Source organism: Aphelocoma coerulescens, chromosome 5 (assembly GCF_041296385.1).
Source record: "Aphelocoma coerulescens isolate FSJ_1873_10779 chromosome 5, UR_Acoe_1.0, whole genome shotgun sequence".
Classification (NCBI taxonomy): Eukaryota; Metazoa; Chordata; class Aves; order Passeriformes; family Corvidae; genus Aphelocoma; species Aphelocoma coerulescens.
This window is the reverse complement of record NC_091019.1, coordinates 51,249,077-51,274,605: the sequence shown is the minus strand read 5'-3', so window position 1 is coordinate 51,274,605 and position 25,529 is coordinate 51,249,077. Positions and strand designations below refer to the sequence as shown.

The window sequence follows — 25,529 nt, the reverse complement described above, 5'->3', positions numbered from 1 at the left end:
TAAGAAAGCACCAGACACCTTCAACTTTCACCTCATAGAAACTACAATTTCCATAAGCAGCTTCCCTTCAGAAAGAAAATAAACCAAATACCTCAAAACTGTGAGGCCCTGGCACCCTGGAAGTATGCAGCTATAGCACTCATGTTCTTCTTCTTTTTCTCTCTCATTTCCTCTCAGAAGTCTGTACACTGAGCATTTCAATTTCACCTCAGGCCTCAAACCAGCTTGGCACACCACCTCTTTTAGAACCAAACCAAAAATGTTGTGACATTTGTTCTTTAATGAAGTTCAATAATATCTTTCTATGTGGGAATTTTCCACAGCAATTTTTTCCTCTGTCTTTTCACAATTAGGAATGGCAAGTAAATACACATATTTTTGAAGAGTTGTGTTGTGGGGTAGAGAAGGGACATCTATCTTTAGAATGGTGTTACTCCATATTCCCAAACTTGCAAGACATGCTCAGCCCAAACACTGACCTGGTGGCTGTCTGACCTGTTGGGTTGCTATTATTGTGCAGATGAATATGAAAATGCTACTAAAAAAAAAACCAAAAAATGATGCGTTTACACTATGGAGCAAGAGTGGCTCTGCACTGCTCTGTAGCTTTTAATCATTGAAACATCAAATATTTTTCTTTTTAATGCCAGAGAGGTAACTTATTGAATACATATTATACAAATAGTAGGTTTTTTCAGTGTTGCAGCACACACACACACAAATGTATTTAAATGCAAGTAACACTTTTGGTCAGTTAAATTGCACTTCTAAAAGCACAGTTTACATACCAAGGGTGGTTTTACTTCTTCAAACTATAAAGAAATCGCTTGCAGATCAGTCTGTACTCCCTCTGGGTCTACAGCCTATCACTGTTCCTGTACTTTCTCATACTGCTTTAGCTGCAGGGAGCCAAATTTCCTCCCTCATCTGACTCTGTGACTGTCTGTGTTAGTGATTTAAATGGGACAAAGGCACAATCTGAGTGCTGGTACATGACTATCTGTACTTCTGACTGCCAGCATGCAGAAGTTGGGTCCCTGACTAGCATTCTGCCAAGTAATGTCTTTGTACAAGTTGGAGGCTAGCATAGCTCAGTAATGGTATGCAGTCTCTACAAATCCAGGAGCCAATTCAAGAAAAGCCACTGTTTTGAAGGGGAAAGAATTTAGCTGCATCATGCTATGTCATACCACTTCCCGGACACCTACAAAATGAATCCTAATCAGTTTTATTTTCTGGTAGAGATGTAGCCTGTATATTTCCACCTATCTGTAATTCCTATCTACCATTTAGGTTGACAGAACTCTGGCCTTTTACAGTCACCCACAAAGCCATGTGATACTGCTTCTGAGACAAGTGCGATGGAGGCAATGTAATCAGCCCACTATGCCTGGGCCATTCCACTGAAAGTAGATCTACTCTTATGTCAAGAACATGACCATAGTCTAGCCCTCCACTGCTCCCAAAAGTTCAGCTGAAAGGAAAACTTGAACATACTCTTGTATTCATGGACTACTGACAGAAGATTTAGGATTTCACTGGAAATATAACTCTTTTCTCTGTCAAAAGGTGGGATTCTTTCCAAGCATTCAGCAGGGCTGTTTTGCTGTTTCTGGATATGACACAAAAATCCCACTGCAAAAACATTTTAATACCAGAGAAAGTGTTATGTAAAAAATCTTAACTTTTTTAAATGGAATAACCATGTTGCAAGTAAATCAGGGGATCCCTCAATGACAATAAAGAACTTCCATTTCATGTAGTAGTACTTTGCAAGCCAAATCACACCTTACAGTGATTACTGTGTATACTTCAGTTTATCTTGTTGTATGCATAGTCAGCATGAATCAGTATTCTTGGTTTGGTATTTTAGGGTTACTGCCTCATTTGTTAAAGCTGTTTTAGCTGAAATTTGGAAGGAGAAATTTTCAGCCTGAGGCAAACAAGCAGATACAGTCTGTCAAGCTATGAACATCTGAAACCAAGACTATTAACAACTACTGGATTCAGTGCCAATACCCCTCACACTGAGTGCTAGTAAATGGAGTCAGATTTCAGCTTCTCTTTTCTGAGGCTGCCAGGGACAGTTAGTCCAACTGTAGGCTAGTAGAACCATTGGATGAAATATAGTACTAGTCTCTTTAAAATCTAGTATCTGGGACATGGAATAATCAGAACTAGTTGTTACGCCTTGTAATGATGAAGTAAATCTCACAGTCCCCACTAACTGTACAGGGGAGCCAATAGTTACAAAGATGCAAAAACTTAATTAATTAGTATAATATTCCCATTTTCCCTTTTGTAGTTTAATTTTATACTGATATAATATTTACTTTCTCTGCAATAGTGAAGCTTCTAGAACCAAGTGACAAAAGTTAGGGAAACAATTATTTTCCAGTTTGAAAACATCTCCCATGATCAGACTTTCTATATTTATAGTCTTGATATAATACTGTTTGAAAGGCAGTAACTGTATGGACATTTTAGGTGGAGTTCTGTGTGTACCATATGCTACAGGGAGACACCTCCACAGAACAGCTGCAGTGCTTGCTGGGGAACACCTTCAAAAGTTTTACCAAAAATACTATGAAACCTTTAGGTAGTATTTTTAATTTCTGGGATGACAACCAATTGCAAATGCACCCTAAACCTGATGTTTGGTATATAAACAATTATGAAGTAGAAAGCTCTCACCAACTTTAAATAGTCCAACTCAATCGCTCCACAAGAAACTGTAGAAATGTATACATGTACATGCATTTTTAACATATATGTATACAAACAATATTTAATACTGGAAGGTGAATAAAGGATTAACATAAGACATTTTATTTCACTGATCTTTGATGTGACTGAATTAAGACTGTGTGAACACTGCTGCTGAGACACGGCATTGTGAATTAGCTTGTGTGTAAGGATAGAAGTGGTAGCATTCAAGAGCAACAAGTCAGAAATTACTGTAAATAAGAAACGGAGAGAAAAGTCATTTGCTTTATCTGTCTCAAGGAAATGAGGGCAGCTTTAGAAACACCAGATTGCCTCCAAAACATAACACAGAGGCTTAACTGACGTGAACAGATACGACGTGTTTTGAACCTTATCTCCCTCAACAACGCTGTCAAAGCCCGCTGTGAGGACAGTGTCACCCTCGCAGCTGAAGGGACCAGATGAACGCGCCCCAGGCAGGCCAAGGTGAACCGGACACGTGGATGTACCCACCCAGCAACTTCGCCCACTCCCACCTTACGACAAGCAAGCCCCTGTCAGGCACCTCCTGAGCTGCCATAATCCACCAGGCCGTACGCTTTTCTAGCGATCACCAAGGCTGGTTGAACTTCTAGTACATGAGGTCTCTTCGGCCTCCCAGAGGCGGCTCCGCTCGCCTCCTGCACCCCAGCCCAAGCCACGGCCCCGGCCAAGGGCGAAGGCGGGATCAGGCGTGACCCGGGCCCCCCGCGCCCCCGTGTTGTGGTGCCCCAGAGCTCGGTGACCCGGCTGCACGGCCGCGGGCTGCAGGCGGACGTACCCATGTGCCGCAAGCTCTCCAGCCCGGCAGCGCCGCCGCCGCGAGTCCGCACGCACCGCCCGCGCCTCCCGTGCGGAGAGGCGGGGGCTCAGCGGGCGGGCGGCCGGGGCCTTGCAGGAATCCCTCCCACCCTCGGCTGTGCCTCGCTGCTCCCTGCCCCGCCGCAGCCCCCCGCGGGGATACCCCGCTTCCCATCCCGCTGCCGCATCCCCCTCGCCACGCTGTAGCCCAGCTCCCCCCCCCGCCGCCACTGCGAGTGGGTCAGCCCACGGCGGCTCCCCCCTTCGGGGACGGTGGAACCAGCCCGTAACGCGAGGAAGGGCGCCATGGCCGCTCCCTCACGTGATTGCCAGCTCCAGTGGTCAATCAGCGCCTTCCCTTCCCTCTCGGCAGCCCAGCGCCCGCCCTCCCGCGGGGGTCGGGGGGCAGCGGGAGAGGCGGGCGGGAATGTTTACAAACAACACCAAGGAGTAGAGGGGCCGGGGGGAAGACGGGGGGCGGAGCTGGCGGTTGGCGCAGCCGCCGAGCCAATGGGGGCACGCGGCGCTCGGCGGAAGGGCGGGGGCGGCGCGCGGGGAACGTTCTCTGCCCGACGGCCGCCGGGGTTCGCGGGCGCGCGCGGCCAATGAGCGCCCGGCCCGGGGAGGGAGGGGGCGCGAGCGCCTGAGTAGGAGCCGCTCCCCGCGGCGCCCCCACCTCCGCCCCCCGTGTCGTTCAGCCTATCCCGGCCGAGCTCGGCTCCCCTCGGGTCCACTCGGCTCGGCGGGGCTCGGCTCCGCTCCCCGCTGTCGGGCGGGGAGGGCGGCCGGAGCCCGGGGGAGGGGAGCCGCAAGGACATGGGCTGGCTCTGAGCGCCGGGGGAGGGAAGCCGTCCTGCTTGTGCCTCCCTAGATTTTAATAACTGTTTGTTGTTGGGTGGTGTAGGTTTGGGGTTTTTTTTCGCCCCCGTTTTCCACAAGGCGGAGGGGAGAGCGGCAGCCCCCAGCGCGCCTGCATGGCTCCTCTTCCCCGGAGCGCCCCTGGAAAATAGAACCCGTCTCGGGCCAGGTGACATCTTCCCGCCGCCGCGCTCACACTCCCGGGAGCGGCAGGGGCGGGGGACCCGCCCGTGAGGACATGGAGGGACCCTCGGGGGAAGCGGAGCTGCCGCTCCTCACGGTGAAGCACGAGCTGAGGAACGGTGAGCGGGCGGGCCCGGGGGTCGTGCGGGGGCGGAGGGCCCCGGTGGGGCCGGGCTGGGGAAAACACTGCTGAGCAGGGAGCTCCGAGAGAGTTGGTTGGGAGCAGTAGGGAAATCTCAGTGTGGGGAAAAAAGAGGATGAGCTGGAAGGTAAGGGCAGGAGCGTGTACGATGGGGGCGGGGAGGGGGCCTTCTCTTATTTCTGAAAAAAGTATTTCACTTCGAGTTCTGCTCTATGCCTGACTCCCCTGTCCCACTTCCCGGTGGTATTTGACGCTTTTGAAGGAGATAAAGGATAGCCAGGCTCTCTTTTAAATATTTTTTTTTAAATTGTGTGTTTGACTGACTTCTATGGCTATGATGGGGGGGCGGTTTGTTCCAATCCTCAATGAAGTCGTTTTATATGACAGCTTTTCTCTGACCTCGGTGAAATGCCGGAATTGTAGGGAGGGGAATGTGCCAACACGTAACCGCAGAGTTATCTGGCTTTTCAGTCTGTGAATCTTTTTGTAGCTCGGTAGTTACTTGACGACCCTCTGGAGAAGTAGTTCAATATGTGAAATATATATGACCTTTAAAGATGTAACAGAAATGCTCCATTGTAGGTTGTTGTGTTGGGGAAGAGCTTTATTCCTTTTTAATAGGGATTCTCTGCTTCTCGGAAGTTTCCAGGCAACTTGAACACTGCAGTAAATCTAAATTTTAATCTTAATTTAGAAGTGCGTGTAAAACATAATCAGAATGTATATCCTCTGTATTGATTAACAATGAAGGTGCTGTTAACCCATGTGCTTCATTCCTTTTCTGTCATCATCTTTTTCTCCATGATGAAGTAAGAGTAAGCATATGATGCTGTTCACTGCAAAAGTTTGAGAGAGCTGCCTGCCGGGTTAATGCAGTTGACATTCTCGAATGGGCCGATGTGAAAAGAGGGTGGTGGTGCTGGGTCTCCTCGGTCTCGTTCTGCCTCCTGCCCCACTGTCCCTCGGTCTTGGGGGAGTAGCCCCAGAGGAATACAGCTATCACTGCTCCTTGGGTGGGGGGAGGAGGGGAGGAGGAGAGAAGAAAAAAAAAAAAAAAGGCGGTCTCTTGATCGCTACAGAAACCGAAGGGACTGTAGTTTCCTTCTTTCAAGAAGAAGTAAAAGAGCTGCTGGAAAACATAGTTGTCTCGCTAGGTGTTGCTACATTTAAGTGTGGAAGAGGAAAAGGTAAGGGGAAAGGGAGTGGGACATTTATTCAATATATTTACATAGCTATGTCTAGATTTCTTTTGTAAAGGTTGAGAACATGTATGCCTGAGGGATCGTTATTTAAAGGTAGTTTGAGGAATAAGCACATTTGTATAAACTAGACAAAGAACTGTCTAATGTAGCGTAATAAGCAACTTTGATTTTAATCCTGATCATAAAGCTTTATGAAGTACCAATTCTCACTTTTATTTTAAAAAGTCTCAACCCCATTTGTCTTTTTAAGCTTCTGAAATTCAGTTTAGTAGGAATAAGTTGCTTCTCACCTCCTTGTTCTGTTCTCTGTATTCAGTGTTTAGAAAACTCTGCTTTCTGAAAAATGCTTTCTAACAATGACTTGTCTATTTCTGGAGCACTAGGGTGGAGGAGGGAGCTGCTCTGTCATGTACTCCTGGGAGACTCCTACTCCTGAAGGTGTCAATAGTGTCATCGCTATGCAAGACGTATGGAAATACTGTTTCAGAACTTGTCTCTATAAAATCCACAGAGATACAATAATTTAAGGAGAAAAGTTGCAGTCACCTTCTGTTGATACAGAAATGTATAAATCTATAGGATACTTGAGAAGTTTAAAGGTGTTTTTTTGTGCTGGGTCTGGTATGTGGATGCTTAGCTGCTGGCTAGGGTCAACTCACCACAGCTTTAAAGCATGCAGAATGATTATTTAATTCTGCTTCATTTTAGGGAAGAGAGTGAGAGGACATGCAAGAACTAGAATTTGGAGCCAGCAGATCTTTGTCATTCCTAAATATGTTCTATATAATGAATATCCTTTAATGTGCAATTTGTTTAGATTCTGGTGTTCCCCTCATCTGTGTTCTTTCTTTGGTGGTGCTAGCTCTGTGCCTAATTGAATCGTTTAGAGTTACATAGAGAAAGTAGCTGTCAGTTGACAGATGAAAAAGAGGTTGGTCTCCCCAGTGCTTTGAAAGAATCTACTATTGTCATAGAAATAGAGACTTCTTTGAGAAGGGTGTATCTTATTTTCATATTGTGGAAGCTGCTACTTGAACCAATAGTAAAAAATTCACTAATTCAAATCAACTGAATGCAGGTAAACCCACAGTTACAGTTTGCATTTGGAATTACTTGGTCTTGGGATTGCTCTAAAAGTATTAAATGAGTTAAGAGCAGGCATTGATTATGGTCAAGTGAGTAAGTGAACATACTTTTTAGAATTTGAATTTAAGATTAAATGAGTATCTTAAAGAATGAAACACATGATTGTTGTTACCGCCAAGCAAGTATGGAAGCCTATGAAAATGTGTTAAGTTTGAGCATATGCAGTGCTGTTTCTACGTAGACCAGCTGATTGTTAACCCTATCATACCATGGTTTGACTTCTTTTAAACCTTGACTTTGAAATTACAGTGCTGGCTTTGGTATGTAGGGTCAGGTTTAATTTTAGCTTTATATCTCATAGTGTTAGAGGCCTGAAATTCCTCTGTTGCATGACCAAAAAGTAATTGCTGGAAAAACATCACTTGATAGGCATGTAGATTGGATCTGTGATAGGGAAGTAACACTTGAGTGCCTCTGTGTGATACCATGTGATATGCTGTGTTACAAATACTGGGCACTGCTCTGTCTGTATGTGTTGTGTGTATATGTGTGTGTGTATATATATGTAATGTTTTGCAGATTAGACAGTGACTTTTAGGACACATTTCATTTAATAATGATATTCTCCCAATATATTTACCAAGTGTTTTTTCTTTTCCTAACACCAAACCATTTATGTACTTGATGGAAGCCTCACAGTTCAGCCACTTCAGAATAGTTACTGTCTTTCGTGTCTCACTTTGGGAAGGAAAATGAGGTTTTGGGGAAAGTGGAATCTCTTTCCAGGAAGTAAAAGCAAAAATGTACTGAAGTGGAAATAGTAGGAAGTGGTGACTGTCTCTGATTCTCACTGAAGCTGTCCAGTGAAAATAATAAGAAAACAAAATTTTATTTAGCATCTATTTCTGGAATCTTGTAAGGGGAAAGGTTTTATTTTTTGAAGGCTAACTTTCAGAGTTGATGCGACTTCTAATCTTTTTGCAGACCTTAGAAATTGCATATTATTTACACTGAAAAAAGAACATTGTTGCATCTTAACATTTCTGTTGCTTGGTAATGCTGCAGAACTGAACAATGGCAAACGGAAAGCCTATCAGAGGAAACATTTTATGTGATAGAGAAGGGTATGGAAAGAGAAGAAAAGTCTTGTGATGTCAGAAGATAAGAAGGAGACAGAACAGTTAAGAGTGAGATTTCCTCCCCATCTCCTCTTGGCTTTTGTCATAACTCTTGTTTTTAGAAAAAAGGATCAAAGGATCCTATACCTTAAGTGGGTATGAGTGATTTTGTAGGAGGTTGCCCATCTTGTGGCATGCATATGCACTCCCTGCTTTGCCCAGGTAGAGGCAGAGATTACCAAAACCGAGATCTTGAAGGGAACTTGTGAGGCATTCCGTGAATATATGGGCAATGGGCTCTATATACCTTGTTTGTTTTGCTTTACAGTGTTGTTCTTTTCCTTTTAACAAGTCTGTTTTGAAGAGGATACTGGATTTGTTTTAATGTTATCACAAGCTTTGGGCTAAAGAATTTGTGTTAGTTTGCAACTTGCCCGACTGTAACGTGCATGGCAAAAGACATGTATAGCCCAGAAGGTAGTGTAGCAACGGGCTGCAGAAGAATTTGAAACTTCCCCTTGAGTCAAACTTATAATTCAGTATGAAACTATAAAAAGCTTCAGAAAGTAAATACATGGATTATCTAAAGGGTTTCATAATGCAAATTCTTAGTTACACCTTCTTGAATGGGAACTTAAATTAGAATGGATTTATTTGTAAACTGGAAGGTTCATGTTACGTTCTGGGGAATTGTGAAAATTCCTGTGACTAAAAAACATGATGAATCATGCACTGAATAGCAAATTCAGCCTTCACTATGGAGGTACATCTGGCACCTATATTTTATTTTTTCTATTTTTAAAAGGGAACTTTATGAAACTTTAAAGATACTTTTGCAATTACTTTTTCTGTAAGGCAGGTTTTAAAAAACTTTTTTACTAATTTTGTGTATTGTTTAGGGATCAGGAGGTACTAATAGACTATTTCAAAGCTTGGATTGCTTTTGCTTCTACTTTTCTCTTTTGAGCACTAAAAAATACATGTTCTTGGATTGTGGGAACTATAAAGAGTATTTTAAGTTTATTAATCATTTTAAATACCGCTTAAATCTGTGGATTTTACTCTTCACGCAATCAGTATTTTCTAAAAATACTTTGTCGTCTAGGAATTTATTGTTATTTATTTTCTTGTAGCTTTATGAAGAGGGATGGCTATTGATCTTTCCTGAGTTGTGTTTGTGGCTTTTTGTTTGTTTTTGTTGGGTGCGATTTTTGTTTGTTTGTTTTCCTTCCTCCAGGCTTTGGAATCTAACAAACCTGGCTAAAATGGTCTATAAAAGGGTCTGGTACAACTGATCATTTTGCTGTCATTGTTTCAGTGATGTTCCATAAAATGTCTAATACAAATGAGGACTAGAAATTGTAGTCTTCATTGTCAGCCTGTTTATTAGCTTTGATCCAATGTCTTCTAAATGTGATGGTTTAAAATCTCATGCTTGATTCCACAAAGGAATTAGGAGTCTTACATGCTGTGTTAATACATTTTAGGATTTTATTCAGAAGGCAGTTCAAAGAACACTTGCCAGAATTCCTTAACCATATGACAAGGCCTGGGTATCTGAGGATGTGTTTTCCCAATGTATTTTCTACATAAATATTTCTGTTATATCCCCATCATTGTATAATTTGGTATCCTTTGGTAAACATGCTCTCTGTCTCCTCCCCCCATAGAATTCCAATGATGAGGTGCAAGTTCTACTAAGATTTCTTTGCTTCTGACTCAGTCCATAGATAGGCAGACGACCTGGTTTGTGAAAGACTCACGTTACATGCAGTCAGTTTATTTGGGTTTGTGTTTTGTTTTCGGATCTATTGTGACTGTTTCCTCTTCTCATTTTTCTTGACATCTGTAAATATTTTATGCTGGCTTGGACAGATGCTTATAAAAGCTTTACTTGGGAGAGGATAATTCTTAAGTTTTCTGATTAATGTCTGCATAAACAAATATGTAAATACCTTCCATCACCATGTAAGTTGTCAGTTGCTCTTTTTTGTTGATAAATTAATCTGTATTCTGTTACTCTTGATGCTGTGTCCGAGGTGCCTGTGACTCATTTTTTATAAGATGTTTTCATTCCTTGCTAATGATAGAGAAAACCGAAGTTGATTCATATCTTGTAGTTAGATAAAATTTTTTGTTTGAAAAGATATGCACAATCCTTAGATATCTGATTGTTTCAACTCGGTTCAGCATTAGATTATCTATAGCAATTTTATTCATTAGAGTCTTGTCTAATTACATTTTGTTAGGGTTTTTTTTTGTTGGTTTTTTTTTTGGTTTGGTTTGGTTTGGTTTGGTTTTTTTTTGCAATTGTTCGACGTATAGTGTTGCTATACATTAAGTTTGTAGCTGACCATGGAGGTGCCTCTGGACCTCATAGTGATTCAGCTTGCAGTAATGATAAACCTCATAGCAAAGTCGCCTCTGTAAGAGGAAAAGATGCTGTTGCATGCAAATGGATCTTAACATGGAGCATTTTCCAGTTCAGACTACTGTGAGTCTGCATCATTAATCTCAGATGTCTGGACTTCTATATTTATTTCAGCTTCCTATGTGCAAATGATAACTTTGGTGGGGTAGTCTTCCATCTTCTATTTTCATGATGGTAATGACAGTTTCTTATCATGTTTTCCACAGCATTTTATGCTTCTGAATTTCCACATACTGTATTCCATACAATATACGTGTATGCTGTATACATACATGTATACATATATGTATACATACTGTATTAGCTAGTACTTTAGAGGTCTTTGTCATCTTTGCCTCTGTGAAGTTTGGTTTCCAAGCCTTCTAGTATGGAATCAGCAGCTTTGTGAGAGCTTGAATTTTTTCCAAGTTTTTTTTCAAATTTTACAATTTTTTCTCCGTTCGAGTGATCTTACCCTTAAGCATCTAATGTTCTAGAGAATCAGCAGTTACCAGCCCAGTTACCTTAACTGCTACCCTAGAGTTCAGAGCAACGTGAACTGCATTTTCTTTTCTTTCACATGAGTTCAGAACTGTGTGTTTTATTTTTGCTCTACATTCTTTCTTTTGCCTAAGAAAAGTATTCTTGGGATGTTACGATTTTTAAATTCCATTTTAAGCTTGTAAGGTAGTACCCTGACCTGATTAAATGGTGCTCTTGTTCAGTGACCTGACACTTACTAGGTGGCGATGGTCTCTCAGATTTCAAGGACTTTAGAATATTTCCCTTCACAAATAGTTCTAAGTTGTTGTAACCAGTAACAAAGTATAACTCTATATAGCAGATAAACAGTATAACATATGCCTTTTCTTCAGTGTCTAACAAACAGTTGTGTAGTTTCTATTGCATGGTGTCATTTTTTTTTCCTAGAAAGGATCGTGCTAGTTTTGCTTAATTTTGAGGAAAACCACCCACTCTCCATTCTGAATAAAGCATAAACATATAGGTTTTAAAACAACATCTGTTCTTTGATGGTGTGGCTTAAGTAGATCTGTTAGGTGAGTGGGGATGGGCCATTCTCTGAAGTAACAGGTTAAGATCAAGTTAATACTGGTATTAGACATTGCAACCTAATATTTGGAATAATGCAGAATATGTTCTGTCTCATTTTCCTTCTCTGTTCTTCTTATAATTGCCTGAGGTTCATTGTTCTGCTGAATAAAACAGCAGAGAATAGCAGAGACTAGTTTTGGCTTTCAGGCAGAGCTTGTTTTAGAAGATTGCTTGATCAAGTTTGATAGAGGAAGCTCTAGCTTTTTTTGTCTGCTGCAAGACCTGTATGCAGTGGAGTCCAGAAACAGAGGACAGAGCACATTTTAACTTGAAAACAAACCCTGTTGAAGTATTATTTCTCAAGATCAAAGAAGTGCAATTAAAAGCTTATGGACTCATTGCACAGTACCCGCTTGGACAGTTCTTAGTTCAGTCTTGGCCATCTCAAAGTTCATGTAGTGCAGATGACAGTCATGTCTCTTATGTCATCTGGAGATCCTCCATCAAACAGAAATGTTATTCTGGATAAACAGGCTGCCCTACTTCCAGGGGACTGAGAATGACAGCTCTGGTCTCCATGCACTGGTGTTCCCTGCATGTAGAGGGAGGCTTGTCTTTGCAGTGGTAGTATTTCTGGATATTTCCTTTCCTTCTGCCTTCAGAGGTGATGATTGCAACTAGTACCTCTGTTTCCTCTTCGTTTTTATGAATTCTGTGATGTCTTGGCCTTTCCCTTCACTATTTGTTTCTGAGTTGGTGTGTTCTCTCTTGCTGTTGCCTTCAGCTGCACGTTCTACCTAACCATATTGGTGCAATGCTGCTTAGTGTGGACTACAGTAGAACATTAGTAAATGCAAGATTTTTCTAATTGTGTACTCATGCAGTGAGGTTATCTCCAAGGGGATTTGTTAGCTTTTTTTTTCCATTATGTACAACCATCCCTTTGTAGTGCTGTGTCATGTGTAGCTTCACATTATTTGTAGAGAAACTCTCATCCTGTTGACTTGGGCAGTATTTTTCTTCCTGTCCAAACTTTATTCGATTCTGTGCTGCACTTCAGCTGATGTGTCAAGACACTTGAAGAAAAAAGTGCATGGAAAAGTAAATTTTCTGTTTCCAAAACTGCTTTCTCTGCACCAATGTACATCCCAATGCAGTCTTGACAGATAGGCTGTGCAGTGTGAACAGACAGTTGTTGGGTCGGGTGCTGATACCATTTCCAGCACGGTGATGTCCGTGGGGTGTGAGAAACTTTTCCCTTTTCTGTTAGTTGTCGTAGTAGTAGTGGTCTCACTGCAATCCTTTAAAATGTCTGTCTCGGGTTTTTTTTCCACTTCCTCTGGCCGCACGTTGGGCGCCAAATTTATATTTGTGTTGGTTTGAGACTGTCTCAGTTTTTGAGACAAAACTTCAGGAGGAAACACTCCGGAATGAGTATTCCTCCCCTTTTCCTCCGTCAGTGAGACAAATGGGTCACAAGGAGTGGAAGTGGGAAAAAGAAACCAAACTGTTTATTAACACATGAACAAAACAGAGTAGAACAGGATAGAAAAAAACCCTCAAAATACAATAAATTCCCAGGGAGGGAACAGACATGCGGGCTCGGACCAGCCGGGGCCGCCCCCGCAGGCTCCCTGGACCATCGAGGAGGGAAGGGAGGCAGTGAGGCAAGGGGAAGGGAAGGGAAAAAAAAGAACAAGGAAAAAGCCCAACAGAACCTTTTCCCAGCTAGCTGGAACACAAAGGAGATGAAAAAGCAGCACAGCGCTCCCAGCGCACTCCCTTCCAAGCCCTGCTGAGACCCCTGAGCCCTGAGCCATTGGGCCCAGCTGTTAAACTGCCCCGAACTTGGTCCCGTGGCCCCGCCCCCCAGGTCCATCTTAAAGAAACAGCATCCTTGGGCTTTAAGCGGATGGTTGAGGAATAAAGCAGCTTCATAACATCACCCCAGGACATTGACAAATTATGAGGAAACGTCCTGAGATGAACATCCTCTGATAGAAGGCAGGTTTCAGCAGCCCCTCCCCCACAGGTTTGGAAGGAGATTTCTTGGAGGAAAGTGAAAAAAAGCTGTTTATTTAACAAGCAAAGTGCATGCAGGCACAAAAAGAATAATGTTAGATAATAAACCTTCTTGTTGTGGAGGAAACCTGAGTCCTTTCTGTAGGTGTGGTTCTGCTCTCTGGAGCTGGGGTGCAGTGTGGGCCCCTCTGGGCCACAGTGTGGGGCCTCCCGGTGATGGTGTTCTGGACTGGAGCTGAAGAGTTCCAGGAGAAAAAAAAGAAGAAGCTACAGTCCCAGGAAAACTCCTTGCTTCAGCTAACGAACAAGAAGCTAGCTAAAAAAAGAATGCACCGCTCTGCCCTGCTGCAGAGCTGAGAGCTGGGGAGAGAGCGAGCGAGTTATCTATGCTTTTGAATACAGGTTCCCAAAAGAATTCCACTGGCTTCCCCCCACCCCCCATCTTGGACCTAGTTTTAAAGGCACAGAACTCATGTCTGGCATAGGGCAGACGACAGGGGATACAGCATCATAAAGTCATCCCAAGACAACATCTCAGTCTTGGAACAATTTTGTAACTGCAGAGAGCATCCCTGGTGAAAGGTCTTCCAAAAATGGTCATTCAGGTTCCTGGGACTGAGTGGTGAATAGAATAACTGATATTTTGAGATTTATGCTTCTGAAGGCAAGCTGAAGAAAATGTTGGAATCACAACTTTCATCATGGAGAAACTGCATTTCATCTCTGCTAATGTGTCAAAGTGCTGCACCTGGTTTCAGCAGATGAAGACAAAGGACTGCTCTAGGGGTGTCATTAGAAAATGGCACAAACAAGCTCTTCAGCTTGCTTTTCTTGCACTATGACTTCAGAGAAGGACAGAGCACTGCAACTGAGGCTGTTGGAGCAAGCCATTGCCATGTGGCAACATTGGGAGGAGCACTTTCTGGGAATTGTTGTTAATCTTTTCTTATAGCTTTGAAGATTTGTTATTTTTTAATTAAGGATAATTTTACTTCTTGGTTTATAGGGAGTAATTGTGAGAGAGTTTGTCTCAAGTGTCCTATCACACTTGTGTGTTACGCAGCACCATTTAGCTTTTTTCCTCAGTATGATGTAAAAAGAATGAGGTGGGTCTTACTTTGGAGTTATCATATGCTTATTTGTGATGAAATTTTCTTCTTTTACTATGAAAATAATATTACAGTAACTTTCAAGATATTAAATTTTAATTTTTTTTAGGATAAGGCCATTAAGCATCCTGAATGGAAGTAAAAATGGAATTAAGAGGAGAGTGCAAAGTTACAGCTCACATTGAAACAAGTACATAATAATTCAAACTAGCTGTCACTTAGCTTTTTATTGTGTAGCCTCATGAAAGTGGAAAAGGTTTTACTAATATTATTGAATGTGAGTTTATCGTACAGTTTAGATTAATGGATTGAGTTTCAAGACTTGATCTCTTTTTAGGATCACAGCCATCACTGCAAATTTTCAGCCTGTTACTGGAGATGCAGTATTTCTCTGGATTCCACTCTGTCTTCTTATGCAGTTCCAAGAATATGACAGGTTTAAGTGACTGTTTTGCTTTCTAGAAGGGTATTTAATTGAAAAACCTTCTGGTGACACTCTTAAAGGATGTGAGATAGCAAAACCTTTCTGGAGTAATTCATCACAGAAGATCCAAATCGGTGGATCTTGAAGTGGAAACTTTCTTCCCACCCTGAGTTCAGCACTTACTTCGCTAGTGTCCAGAGAAGGTCTGTGTCCTGAACCTCTTCAGTGATGTTCACTCCTTCATTAAAAAGTGGATACTCTAGCCCTGGTCTCTTTAGAGTAGTCTGCAACTTCTGATGTCCCTGGCAGGAAAGACAATGTTTTGAAACTGTATATTGAGTACCATTTTCCGTACTAGCTAAGAAGAATAATATGAAATATTAAATTGCCTGAAAACAGTTTGCTTTCTGTGACACAACATACCTTAATTGTATAGACACTAACTCAGTCTAGGTTTGGCTAACCTGCTCTAATTTCTTCATTGGCACAGGAGTGTGGCTTCCTTACTGCTGTCTTAAGCAGTGACTGTGATGTAGCTCTAGCAGGAGTATTTGTTCTATTTGCAGTCAAAAGTAGTACAGCAAACTTCAATTCAGCTCCTGTGGTGCATATTGACTCACTGATTTGTTAAGGATTCTGGTACTGTCTTGCCTAGTACATGTTACTAAAATGGAACTGATCACAAAACTAATCTTTCTCTAATAATAATAATAATAATTCAATTATGTTGTGTTTTTTAATGTGTTAGAGTAGCTTGTAGATTCCCTCAGATTTGCGAAAATTCTTATGTGTACTTCTGGTCATACAAGAAAAAAAACTTGAAAGCTCTTTTAGACTTTATAATCTCACAGTGTTTTCAAGTGGTGTCTCTGCACTTACACTGTTTGATTAATCCTTTAAAAAGATGAATTATATAATTTGAAAATAATCTCTTTTTAGGTGAGGTTTCACCACTGTTTCGCATTGAGAGCACTAATGTTGCCCTGACCCAACTAAGTACATTTTGTATGTGTGTACAGACTCCTACGATTGGTGCAATAAGTAATGAATTTGCTTTTTGATTTATTTAATGTTTGGATTTTTTTTACACTGGTTCATCTTTGCAGAGAGGTCTTTCCAAAGCTTTGTGTTTTGAGTTGTTGAGTTACTGCAGTTCTGTGAGTGGACATTAATTACACATTTGGACACTAATTTAGGAAGCATGTCTTTATAAAGTTTCTTCAAAATGTCAAACCGAATGAGAATTTCTGTGAAATTAGTAAGTTAATGTCAGCATCTCCTATCCTAACTGAAGACTTTTTCTCTTTACTAGGCTTTAGACATACAGTTTGTCTAGAAGTTTCTATTTGAGGCATTCTTTTAGTAGCCAGCTTATGCAACTTCTGCTGTTTGATGCTCCATCCTTAATTGTGCTTATGAAGCTGCTTGGTAAAGTGGATCAGGGAACTGAACTTGGATGTGAATAATCAAACTTAGTTAACTTTGTCTTGCTGCTTTTCAGCCTAGATCATTTCAGTGAGGGGTTTTGCTGAATGGTCTGCAGTCATATAGATGCAAATGGGTGCATAATATTATGATCGTAATGAAAGATGGAAAAAATGGCAACTGCTTAAGGCTTTCTTATAGGAGCTTAGAAGAGAAAAAAAGGTGATAAACAGCAAAGCAACCCTGTGCAACTCCTTTTTTTTAAACAGAGGTCTTTATATCCCTGCTTAGAAAAATGTATGTTAGACAAAATAAGTACTCAAAGTTGTATAGGTTTGTATAAACATAGAACCTCCTGCTTCCAAACTGTGCAACAAATGACAACTTTGTAGCAGCTTTGACCTTCCATACTTGTGAGTTATGTAGACTTAAGGTCGTTTCTACTTGATACTAGTGGAGAGTCTTTAATAATCCTGTGATAAATGCATGAGCAGTTGTTGAAGCTCTGTTTATGTCATCCCAAACACCATATAATCCAAAAAACTGAGTATTCAGGGTGCTAGGGCTGAGGAATGGCCTGATTGCTGTCTGTAACTATGTGACTGGAGATTACAGACAAAGTAGAACTGGACTCATTTTACAGGTGCCCAGTCATACAATGAAAGATGGTATATACCAACTAGACAGGCTTCAGTTATTATTCTGTGATTTTATACCTTTGGGTACACTGATGGCAGGAAGAAAATTGCTTTCCCTTGGTTTTCCAGTTAAATACAGTATGGAATTGGATGTCTTCTTAGCGCTGCTTATTTAATTCATCTGCTAACTTGGTTTTATTGTAGTAAGATGTCAGAATGGTGTTTTGGTGTACTATGTATCTGATGTGATTTTTTTTTTTTCTTCCCTTCAGCAAATTTGACAGGCCATGCAGAGAAAGTTGGCATTGAAAACTTTGAGCTCCTGAAAGTTCTTGGAACAGGGGGTAAGATGCACTATTTTAAAGTTAAATGTTGGAAGCATTATTCATATGTATGATTTAGTTTTCTAGCTGAGGTTTTGGTAATTGGAACATTCTTTAGGAAGATAGCACTTTTGTATTGCATAGTGTATTTTTTTCAATTTTTTTTTTCACAAATATCATGCAAAATTGGAGCTCACATGTTCTAGCACAGCACGTTTTAAGATGCACATTTTAAAAAATAAAGGAAAACATATGGTCGAAAGTTTGTGACAATTTAATATAGCTTGTGGAAAACCTAATCTAAATTAAGGCATGATCTTGATAATTTTGTTAAGTTTTGGGAAAAAAACAGTAATTTTAATATATCATTAGATAAGATGCCCCATTTTTTGACGAATCTATTTTAGGGTCACTGTTGGCTCCATAACTTTCTGTCCTAGTCAGATCCTAGTATTTTTTAAGATGGATAAAGTTCATTATTGTATTGTGGGTTTCAGCAAAATGTTGGAGATACCTAGAATGTTGTAGGATTACTGGTGGTAATGAAAAAAACCCTTTGTTTCCCCTTTGCTAAAGGGACACACAGACAGGGCCATATACAGACCAAAAGTAATGACACTTATTCTTTTTAGGGTGTTTATGCTTTTTTGGTCAGTATTAACTCAGATACATTGTTGAGTAGATTGGGATAATCATGAAGGTGGACTGTCATCAAGGTCTGCAGAAGTTTTAGGCTAGTTCATGCCAAAGTTTTGGGTGTTATCAGCCATGAATGGCTGGCAGTGAGGCTGTAATTCCCCAAAACATCACTGAAAAGAGCAAAGGATTTTGATTTTCACTTTTAGCTGTCATATTGATTCTTTCATAAATTAGTTAAGCTCTTAAATCACCTGAGAGGATACTTTCCTGTTTCTGCAGTAAATTTTTAAAAGTTTAAATTTAAACATGCTAAAAAATTGAACCCTTGCTGTTAAATTTCAGTAGTTAGGGGCAGACATAAGGAAGCTTTAATATTCATAGATAAATGTTGCATATTCCTAGGTAGAAGCAATCATGACTTTCTGAAATGGTCAGTGTGGATCTGAGTGGGGTTGACAAAAATGAAATTATAAATAATTATGCATTTATGTGAGGATGTCTTTCTTTTCTGCTGATGGAAACATTGGCTGGATTTGTAAATATGTGTGTATATGAAAACCTGTCCCATACTGGAATTTTGTCTGTTTGTTACCTTTGCCATTGGTCTGAGATCTAATATTACACCTATTGCATCTGGGTTACAAAGTAAGTTGGTGGTTTCATAAGGGCCAGTCTTCAAGTTAAGACTAGTAGTAGCCTGACCTTCTCCTGTCTTTAGGCAGTACCTCTGAAATAGCCCATTTTGCTGCTGTTAAACTGTTGTCAGTCATTCATTGCTACCTCCCGTGCCTTCTTTGCTTCATGAACAGGTTGGCCAAATTTTTCTTGGCCTGGAATACTCTTAACCATAGCAGGTAATCCTTAGGCTCGCAGTGCAAAGCTATCCTATTCACTCAGGTTAACAGGATAATTATTGAGGGACCCCTTTCAGAAAAGGCTGCTTCATGGGATGACAGTGGGATTGACTTTGTGTGTGTGTGTGAAGTAAAAAAATAAAGTGGTATAAGCATCCCTGTCTGACTTTATCCTGGTCTAGTAGTCTTCTTGCTCCAGAAATGTCTTCTGTCTAAGTAGATCTTAAACTATTTTAAGAACTGACTAAAAGATTCTTGCAAACTTTAGGAATCCAAGGACTCCTTGGATTTCCTGGAACGGCATTTGTAGGAGGAGTAGTTGGTATTTGTTGTGGTGTTTGTTTTTTTGGGTTTTTTTCCACTTTTTTGATATGCAGTTTTAATCATAGCCTGAGGTTTTTGCTTCAGAAATCTAGACTGTCAGGGCAGTCAAGAAGCTTTGTTCAGTCTCAAGCCTATGACAGCTGAGACTCATGCACTAGATGTGTCAGAGGTTGCTGCTTTCTAATTACTGGCTGGCATTAAATGCCAATGACCTGATCAGAATGGAGCTAGTTCTCTTTGCTTTTGGGTAAGTGACCATCTGTCAGTTGGCAATGTTTGCTGTAACATGGAATTGCTGGAAACAGGATTCTAAAGAGGTCAGACCTTGAAGAAATCTCTTAATTGCTTGGCCCAAGACACAGTCAGTTATACCTGTATCACCCCTCGTAGTGATTCATTCTTAAAAACCTTCCAGTACTAGAGATTCTGGAACCTTACTAAGATGTTCTTGCTGATGAAGTTTAATTTCCTAACTTGAGAAACATTCTGGGCATTGCTATAAGCAAATAGACAAAAGCTATTTTTACTCTGGCAGTGAAAGCTTTATCCTGGTGTGAGGTATTTTTATTGTATTATTGATAGTACTGTAATGTAACTAATGCTAAATAAAACTGTGATGCTGTTTAAAAATGCTTCACTGTGGAGTTATGCAGTATGCAGGATTTTCAAACTAATACTCGACTGATCTACAGTAATGCAAGGGAGAATATATTGAAACCTCACAGTTACATTAAGTGATGACTGTAGATGCTAGGTAAACTAATTACAATATTTTAAGGATAGTCTGCTATGAAGCAACTGGAATAACCACAGAAGATACTCAAAACATGCTAAATTAAATGATATCCTTGCTTAAGGATATGTAATTGTGATGGTTTCTTACAGACTCGGTGGTGATTCTTTTTGGGTAGTAGCAGTGAAGGTTTATTTAAATCTTCATTTTTAAGCTTTATATTTTAAAAATACAAACATTTAAGATTATTAGAAATAGTATCTGTGTGTGCTGATGTTTCTCCTTTGGAAGCCATTTTTTGCCATAACTTTTTTCATGCTGTGGCTTAGCATAATTTCATACTTACTATTTTCTTTAATATGAATTGCTTTCTTACATTCTTTTGTCTGTTTTCTTCTAATATATGCACTCCGTTGGAAGTGTGCTTGTTATATTTTGCTTTTTGGTGTTAAAATTGTATCATGCTATATGCTTTCTTCTTTTGACCTGAGTCCCAGAGGAGAGACAAGGAAGCAAAAGTCTGAATTGGATTCTTTTACACTGCGGTTAGGGGGTCGTAATAGAAGAAACTTATCCATTGAAGAAATCAGTAGCACTTTACTTCAGTAAAATGAAATACGTGACAGTATGCCACTGTTAATGAAGCTGTTAATAATGTACTTGTTGCTCTGGGAACAAATTATTACTGGCTTGACTTCTGACTGCCCCGTGTTCTACTCAGTATACGCTTTTTGAAATTGCGCAAGTCCTTCTCTTTCTGTTATTGTATAGCCTTGCTAATACAGAATTTTCAGATTTCCTGTCCGTGTTGATGTTTCCTGCTTGTCCCTCCTGTCTAGTTAAAGCTTTTCTCCCTGTGACAAGGAAAACTAGAGTCTGTTCTGTAGAAGAAGGTTGCTTTTCAGCAAAGTAATCTAATCGCTTCCCAAAGCCAGGAAAGGAACAACAGGAGAAGGTGGCTGTGTTGATTTATGCACGCCCACTTGGCTTATTTGCTTCATTCTTTGAAAATGTGTTTTTAAAATAACAAAACACTCTAGAGTGCATTCTGGTTCATACATTTCTCTACCAAGGATTATTCCTTTTTCTCTACTGAACTTCATTAAATGCCACTTTCGTTCACTCTTTCAACTGCGGTTTAGAAGAGACAATACAATTAGTTCCTGAGCATGTGCACTTGTAATCCATTCTACCTTTTGACCTACAAGAAGACAAAAATAATGAGAAACAAGAATCTAACTAACATATATGAGAGAATGTTTTATACGTGATCTTTTGGATTTAAGTGCTTATACAGGAAGGATATTTACCTTATATGTGGAAGATCCTCAGAATCGGAATGATTTATTCATATGAAGGGAACAAAATTAGTGGGATGAATGTCAGATTTAAATAACTCTCTCAAAAATCTTGTTATACAAGGACATATAATGAAGTTTCATCTAAGAGGTCAGAAAGTATTCTGACAAAGTTAAGACTGTGAAATGAAGTTAGTTCTTTCAAAGCATATTGAAGAAAATATAAAATACTCTCTCATAAAAGGAGGAAAAAGAAAGAAGTGGGGATACTGTGCTCAAGAGAGTGAGCCAAAATTAGTGTCTAAAAGCAATTCCAAACTCCAATTAAATATTTTACTTCAGTTTCTGCTGAGGACAGCTAGAATGTATAATGAATGTTAGGTGGGATGGCTAATTGGAGACAGGGCTTGGAAATGGAAGATTAGTTTTCTGCATGAAGAACAGACTGAAAAGAGGGGGCTGTGTTCAATATAAGAACCTGGACAAATTTGTCATATTCATCCGCCAGAGAATTCTGGAAAAATCTGTGCATGAAATTGGAGATCAGTAACAAAGATTCTTACTGGAACTAATGTCAGAGAGAACAGCAAAAACAGTCTTACATTGAAGAAGGAAAGGAGAAAATAAGATGATGTTCTCAGGCAGCTTGTGGTTGGTTGTTCTGACTTCATCAAACTTCAGCAGTATGCAGGACCTTTAAAACAACTTTTGAAGAAAATTATTTACCTTAATTCTTGTAATAATTAAAAATTAATGGCATCTTTATCCAGTGGTAGATTGTCTTGCATATGCGAGCTGCCTTCTAAAAACTTACATGCTTTAAAAAAGAAAAGAAAAAGTTAGGCATGTATTGTCTGCCATAACTATTTACTGTAATAGCATTTACTTTTTAAAAAAAAGGTAAAAAGCCAAAAAATAAACAAAAGCAAAATGCTGATATAAAGTACATTTTAAGATGCAACTTACCCTCTCGTGTCACTTTCTGCCTTTCATATTAATCATCACTCACTTGCTTAATGGGAGAGGAAGTTTGTTCTGGGGGTAAGTAATAACATTGAAAAAATTCCGTTAGTGATTCTTGCCTGTTTTTGACAGTTTGGTCATAGACAATAAAAACTGGAATTATTCTTCAGAATGCTATTTGAGATTTGTTAAGGCTTCTGTTTGTTTTCCCCTCTCTCCCCCCCCCCGCCCATTTTTAGCTGCTAGAGCTACATGCTTTTCTAAATTTGCCACATTCCAATTTTTAATTCATATGGACAGATACTAGCACAGTGAGAGATCTACCTCCATATTCCTTAGGCAGATTAAATCTAAATTGCAGAGCAAAGATGTCATTAGGTGTATATGTGAAAAACAAGGTTCGCTCTTTATAAAATTTTAAGAAAGGTTTAATAAAAGGGACAATTAGGAGACAGTACCAAAAAGGGTATTATGGCTGGGTGCTTTGGCAGAGCCAAAGGCACACCTCTACATCCAAAAGAACGTCTTTAAAAGTACATCGCTTATTGCATATTCATCAAAATCATGCATGATTCATAAATTCTTTGGAGTTTCTGTGTATCATCCCATCAGCCTTATCTTCCTCCTTGGCTCCATTCCGTCTCTGCTCCCTCCATAAATTCTTCTCTCTTTGGTTTTCTGGTTTTTCTTCTTCTCTGATAAGATACTCCAGGAATGTGAAGACTTTCTCTGCCTATCTTTTCTAAATTGACTACATAAACAATAGACATTCTAAATCATGTATTACATTACAGAACCTAGGTAAAGTTTTTCTAACATTAAGGAACATGCAAAAATCCAACATCACAATACATTCATAACATATATCATGCAAGAATACAATGAAATTTATTCAAAACCTTAAATATTTTGTGCCTCTGAGCCTTCTCCTTTGTAGTCTCATGATTATTCTTACGCTAACAGTAAAAAAGTAATTTAAGAAAAAGGTGTAGCTTACGTTAACACTTGAAAAGATTGATTTTAAAAAACTGTCTGGGTACAAGTATAAAGTTTTGATGAATTTAGGAGTCCACAGAAACCATCCATTGTGCTATAAACAATAAGAATTGCACTCCTTTTTCTCTGCTAGAATTAGCTGGTGTGATGCAATGCCTTAATGTGCTTGCATTTGTACAGAAAGAACAAGGAAACAAAGAATACTTCATATTTTTAACTCATTGTCTTTTAGCAAGTGTCTATTTTAGAATATTCTAATGGCCTGCTGAATTGTTACTTAGAATGGTGATACATATTACTATGAATACTTATATATGTGCTTCTGTATAAGTATACTTGTATGTATGCTTATATATACTTACTATGTATTACTATGAATTTGTATTATGGAAAGGGCAGTAATGAAAGAGTTTTTAGCACCCAATTATATTTTTCTGTCTCACAAATTGAGTGGAAATTTCCTATAAATTGCTGGTGTGAAATATCTTAATCATCATAAAGGCTGATGTCCATATAACTCAGCAACTAGTAATTATTGTTTAAATTTTTATTTTATTTCTCTTCAGCTGCAAGGTCAGTCTAACATAGTTTGTGTATGTATTATATATAGTATTTTAGTTTTTCTATCATTTAATGTATTTTCAATGAATTTGGGGGCTGGATATTTGGTGATTGTGTGTGTTTCATTATGGGGTATATATTGCTGGCTAAATATTTCTGCCTTGGCATAGATTAGATGTGCATGAGATTTTATGAGAATGAACACTAAAATGTTGCTCTTTGAGAAATTAAAAAAGCTTTACTGAGTACAATTGTCAGGTAAGAGTATTGCAATTAGCTTACGTGCTCTCTCCTTGCTGCCACTCAAATAAATTGCTTTTGCAGTGTTGTCTTTTAAGTAGATTTCTTGTGGTGATATCAGAGATTCTGGTGTTGAATATATTATGAGTCATTTGATTAAAATAGTGCTGCTTGAGATTTATTCTCATAAAAAATGCTGAGAATCGTCATCTTTCTGTCAGTCCTTTTCAGATTCCCGAAGAAACAATTTGTACCATGGCAAAGCTCTATGTTGCAAAGTCTTTTATGGTAACAAGAGTTTTGTTTCTAGAGAGTCCTACAGCCATTACACTGTACCAGATGATAATTTTCTCTGATACTACATGTAAAGCTGTAGTAGGTACTGCATTCTCTCACTTAAGATGCATTATTATATGTTTTTATAAAATGTGACTAAAGATACAGGTAGCCAAGTGTTAAAATCCTGAGGCTTTTCTTTATTTTAATTTAGCTTAATGTTTTCCAACATTTCTGATAAAATTACTGTTTCCTGGGAACCTAAGGAAACTTACGTTTAATGCTCTAGACTGCTTTTCAGAAAGGCACAGGGAAGTTAATTTTCAAACTCCATTTAAAACCTGGTGTAAACTAGGGCTTCTTCTTTAAGCATTTGGGAAATGCAGGTTGAGGCCATTCTCTGCTCTATTTTTGTTGCCTGTTAGAAAATGCAAAAGTGTTACCTACACTTTTTTTTGAGAACTAACTCCTTATAAAGATGTAAATACTACTTTTGGAAGCAGTTTCTTTAAAACAATTATCTCAGTAGTAGGAATCTGTTTTTCAGATGCTAAAAATAATTTAACATCTAGTATTGGAAAATAGGAAATAAGATTAAAATGGTGCATATGCATAACAGTATTACTGCGGTCACGATATTATGGTCTGTATAACCTTGATTCAGGTCACCTGCATCTGTATATCATGACAGGATTTATGGCTCATGCCTATTTTACTAGAGTAATCCTTTTACATCTCTGTTTATCCATTTCTTGATGAGTACCTGGTGACCATTCAGTCTGGCTTAGGTATACTTGAGATCTCGTAACTAGAAAGTTGGGGAATGAAACATAAAATACAAAGTCTTGAAAGAGACTGTCCTACATATCTCACAAAATAGAAAGATATTTACAATCACCTATTCTAACTCCATTTGCCATTCTTGAGAGATATGTTATGAAAACTTACTTTATGAAAGCTCTTTTTGCCGGTAATGAGTTCTGTAAAGAAGGGAAGCACGATTCTTTAGGGTGGAATGAGTCAGGTAAAAAACTTCATAAAAATAATTGTTCAGTATATGAGCAGTATCAATTTTATATACTGACTGAAGGAGAACCTGGATTTAG

At 39.5% G+C, this 25,529-nt stretch overlaps 2 protein-coding genes across 5 annotated transcripts in view; one reads left to right on the top strand and one right to left on the bottom strand.

The window, feature by feature from the left end:
- Positions 1-3,607, bottom strand: part of DGLUCY (D-glutamate cyclase) — a 47,989-nt gene extending 44,382 nt beyond the window's left edge. Inside the window, exon 1 of one of the 2 annotated variants that reach the window (XM_069018081.1) lies at positions 3,527-3,607. The gene's annotated coding sequence lies outside the window, so the exon portion shown is untranslated. The remainder of the gene's footprint in view (positions 1-3,526) is intronic. The other variant, XM_069018080.1, reaches the window with a different exon arrangement.
- Positions 3,608-4,147: 540 nt separating this feature from the next.
- Positions 4,148-25,529, top strand: part of RPS6KA5 (ribosomal protein S6 kinase A5) — a 76,241-nt gene continuing 54,859 nt past the window's right edge. The window contains exons 1-2 of one of the 3 annotated variants that reach the window (XM_069018069.1): positions 4,148-4,706; positions 17,489-17,560. In XM_069018069.1, coding sequence (XP_068874170.1) covers positions 4,643-4,706; positions 17,489-17,560 — 136 coding nt within the window. In that variant the 5' untranslated portion in view covers positions 4,148-4,642. Of the gene's footprint in view, positions 4,707-4,837; positions 4,857-5,897; positions 5,917-17,488; positions 17,561-25,529 lie in introns of those variants that run through there. The other 2 variants (XM_069018070.1, XM_069018074.1) reach the window with 2 other exon arrangements.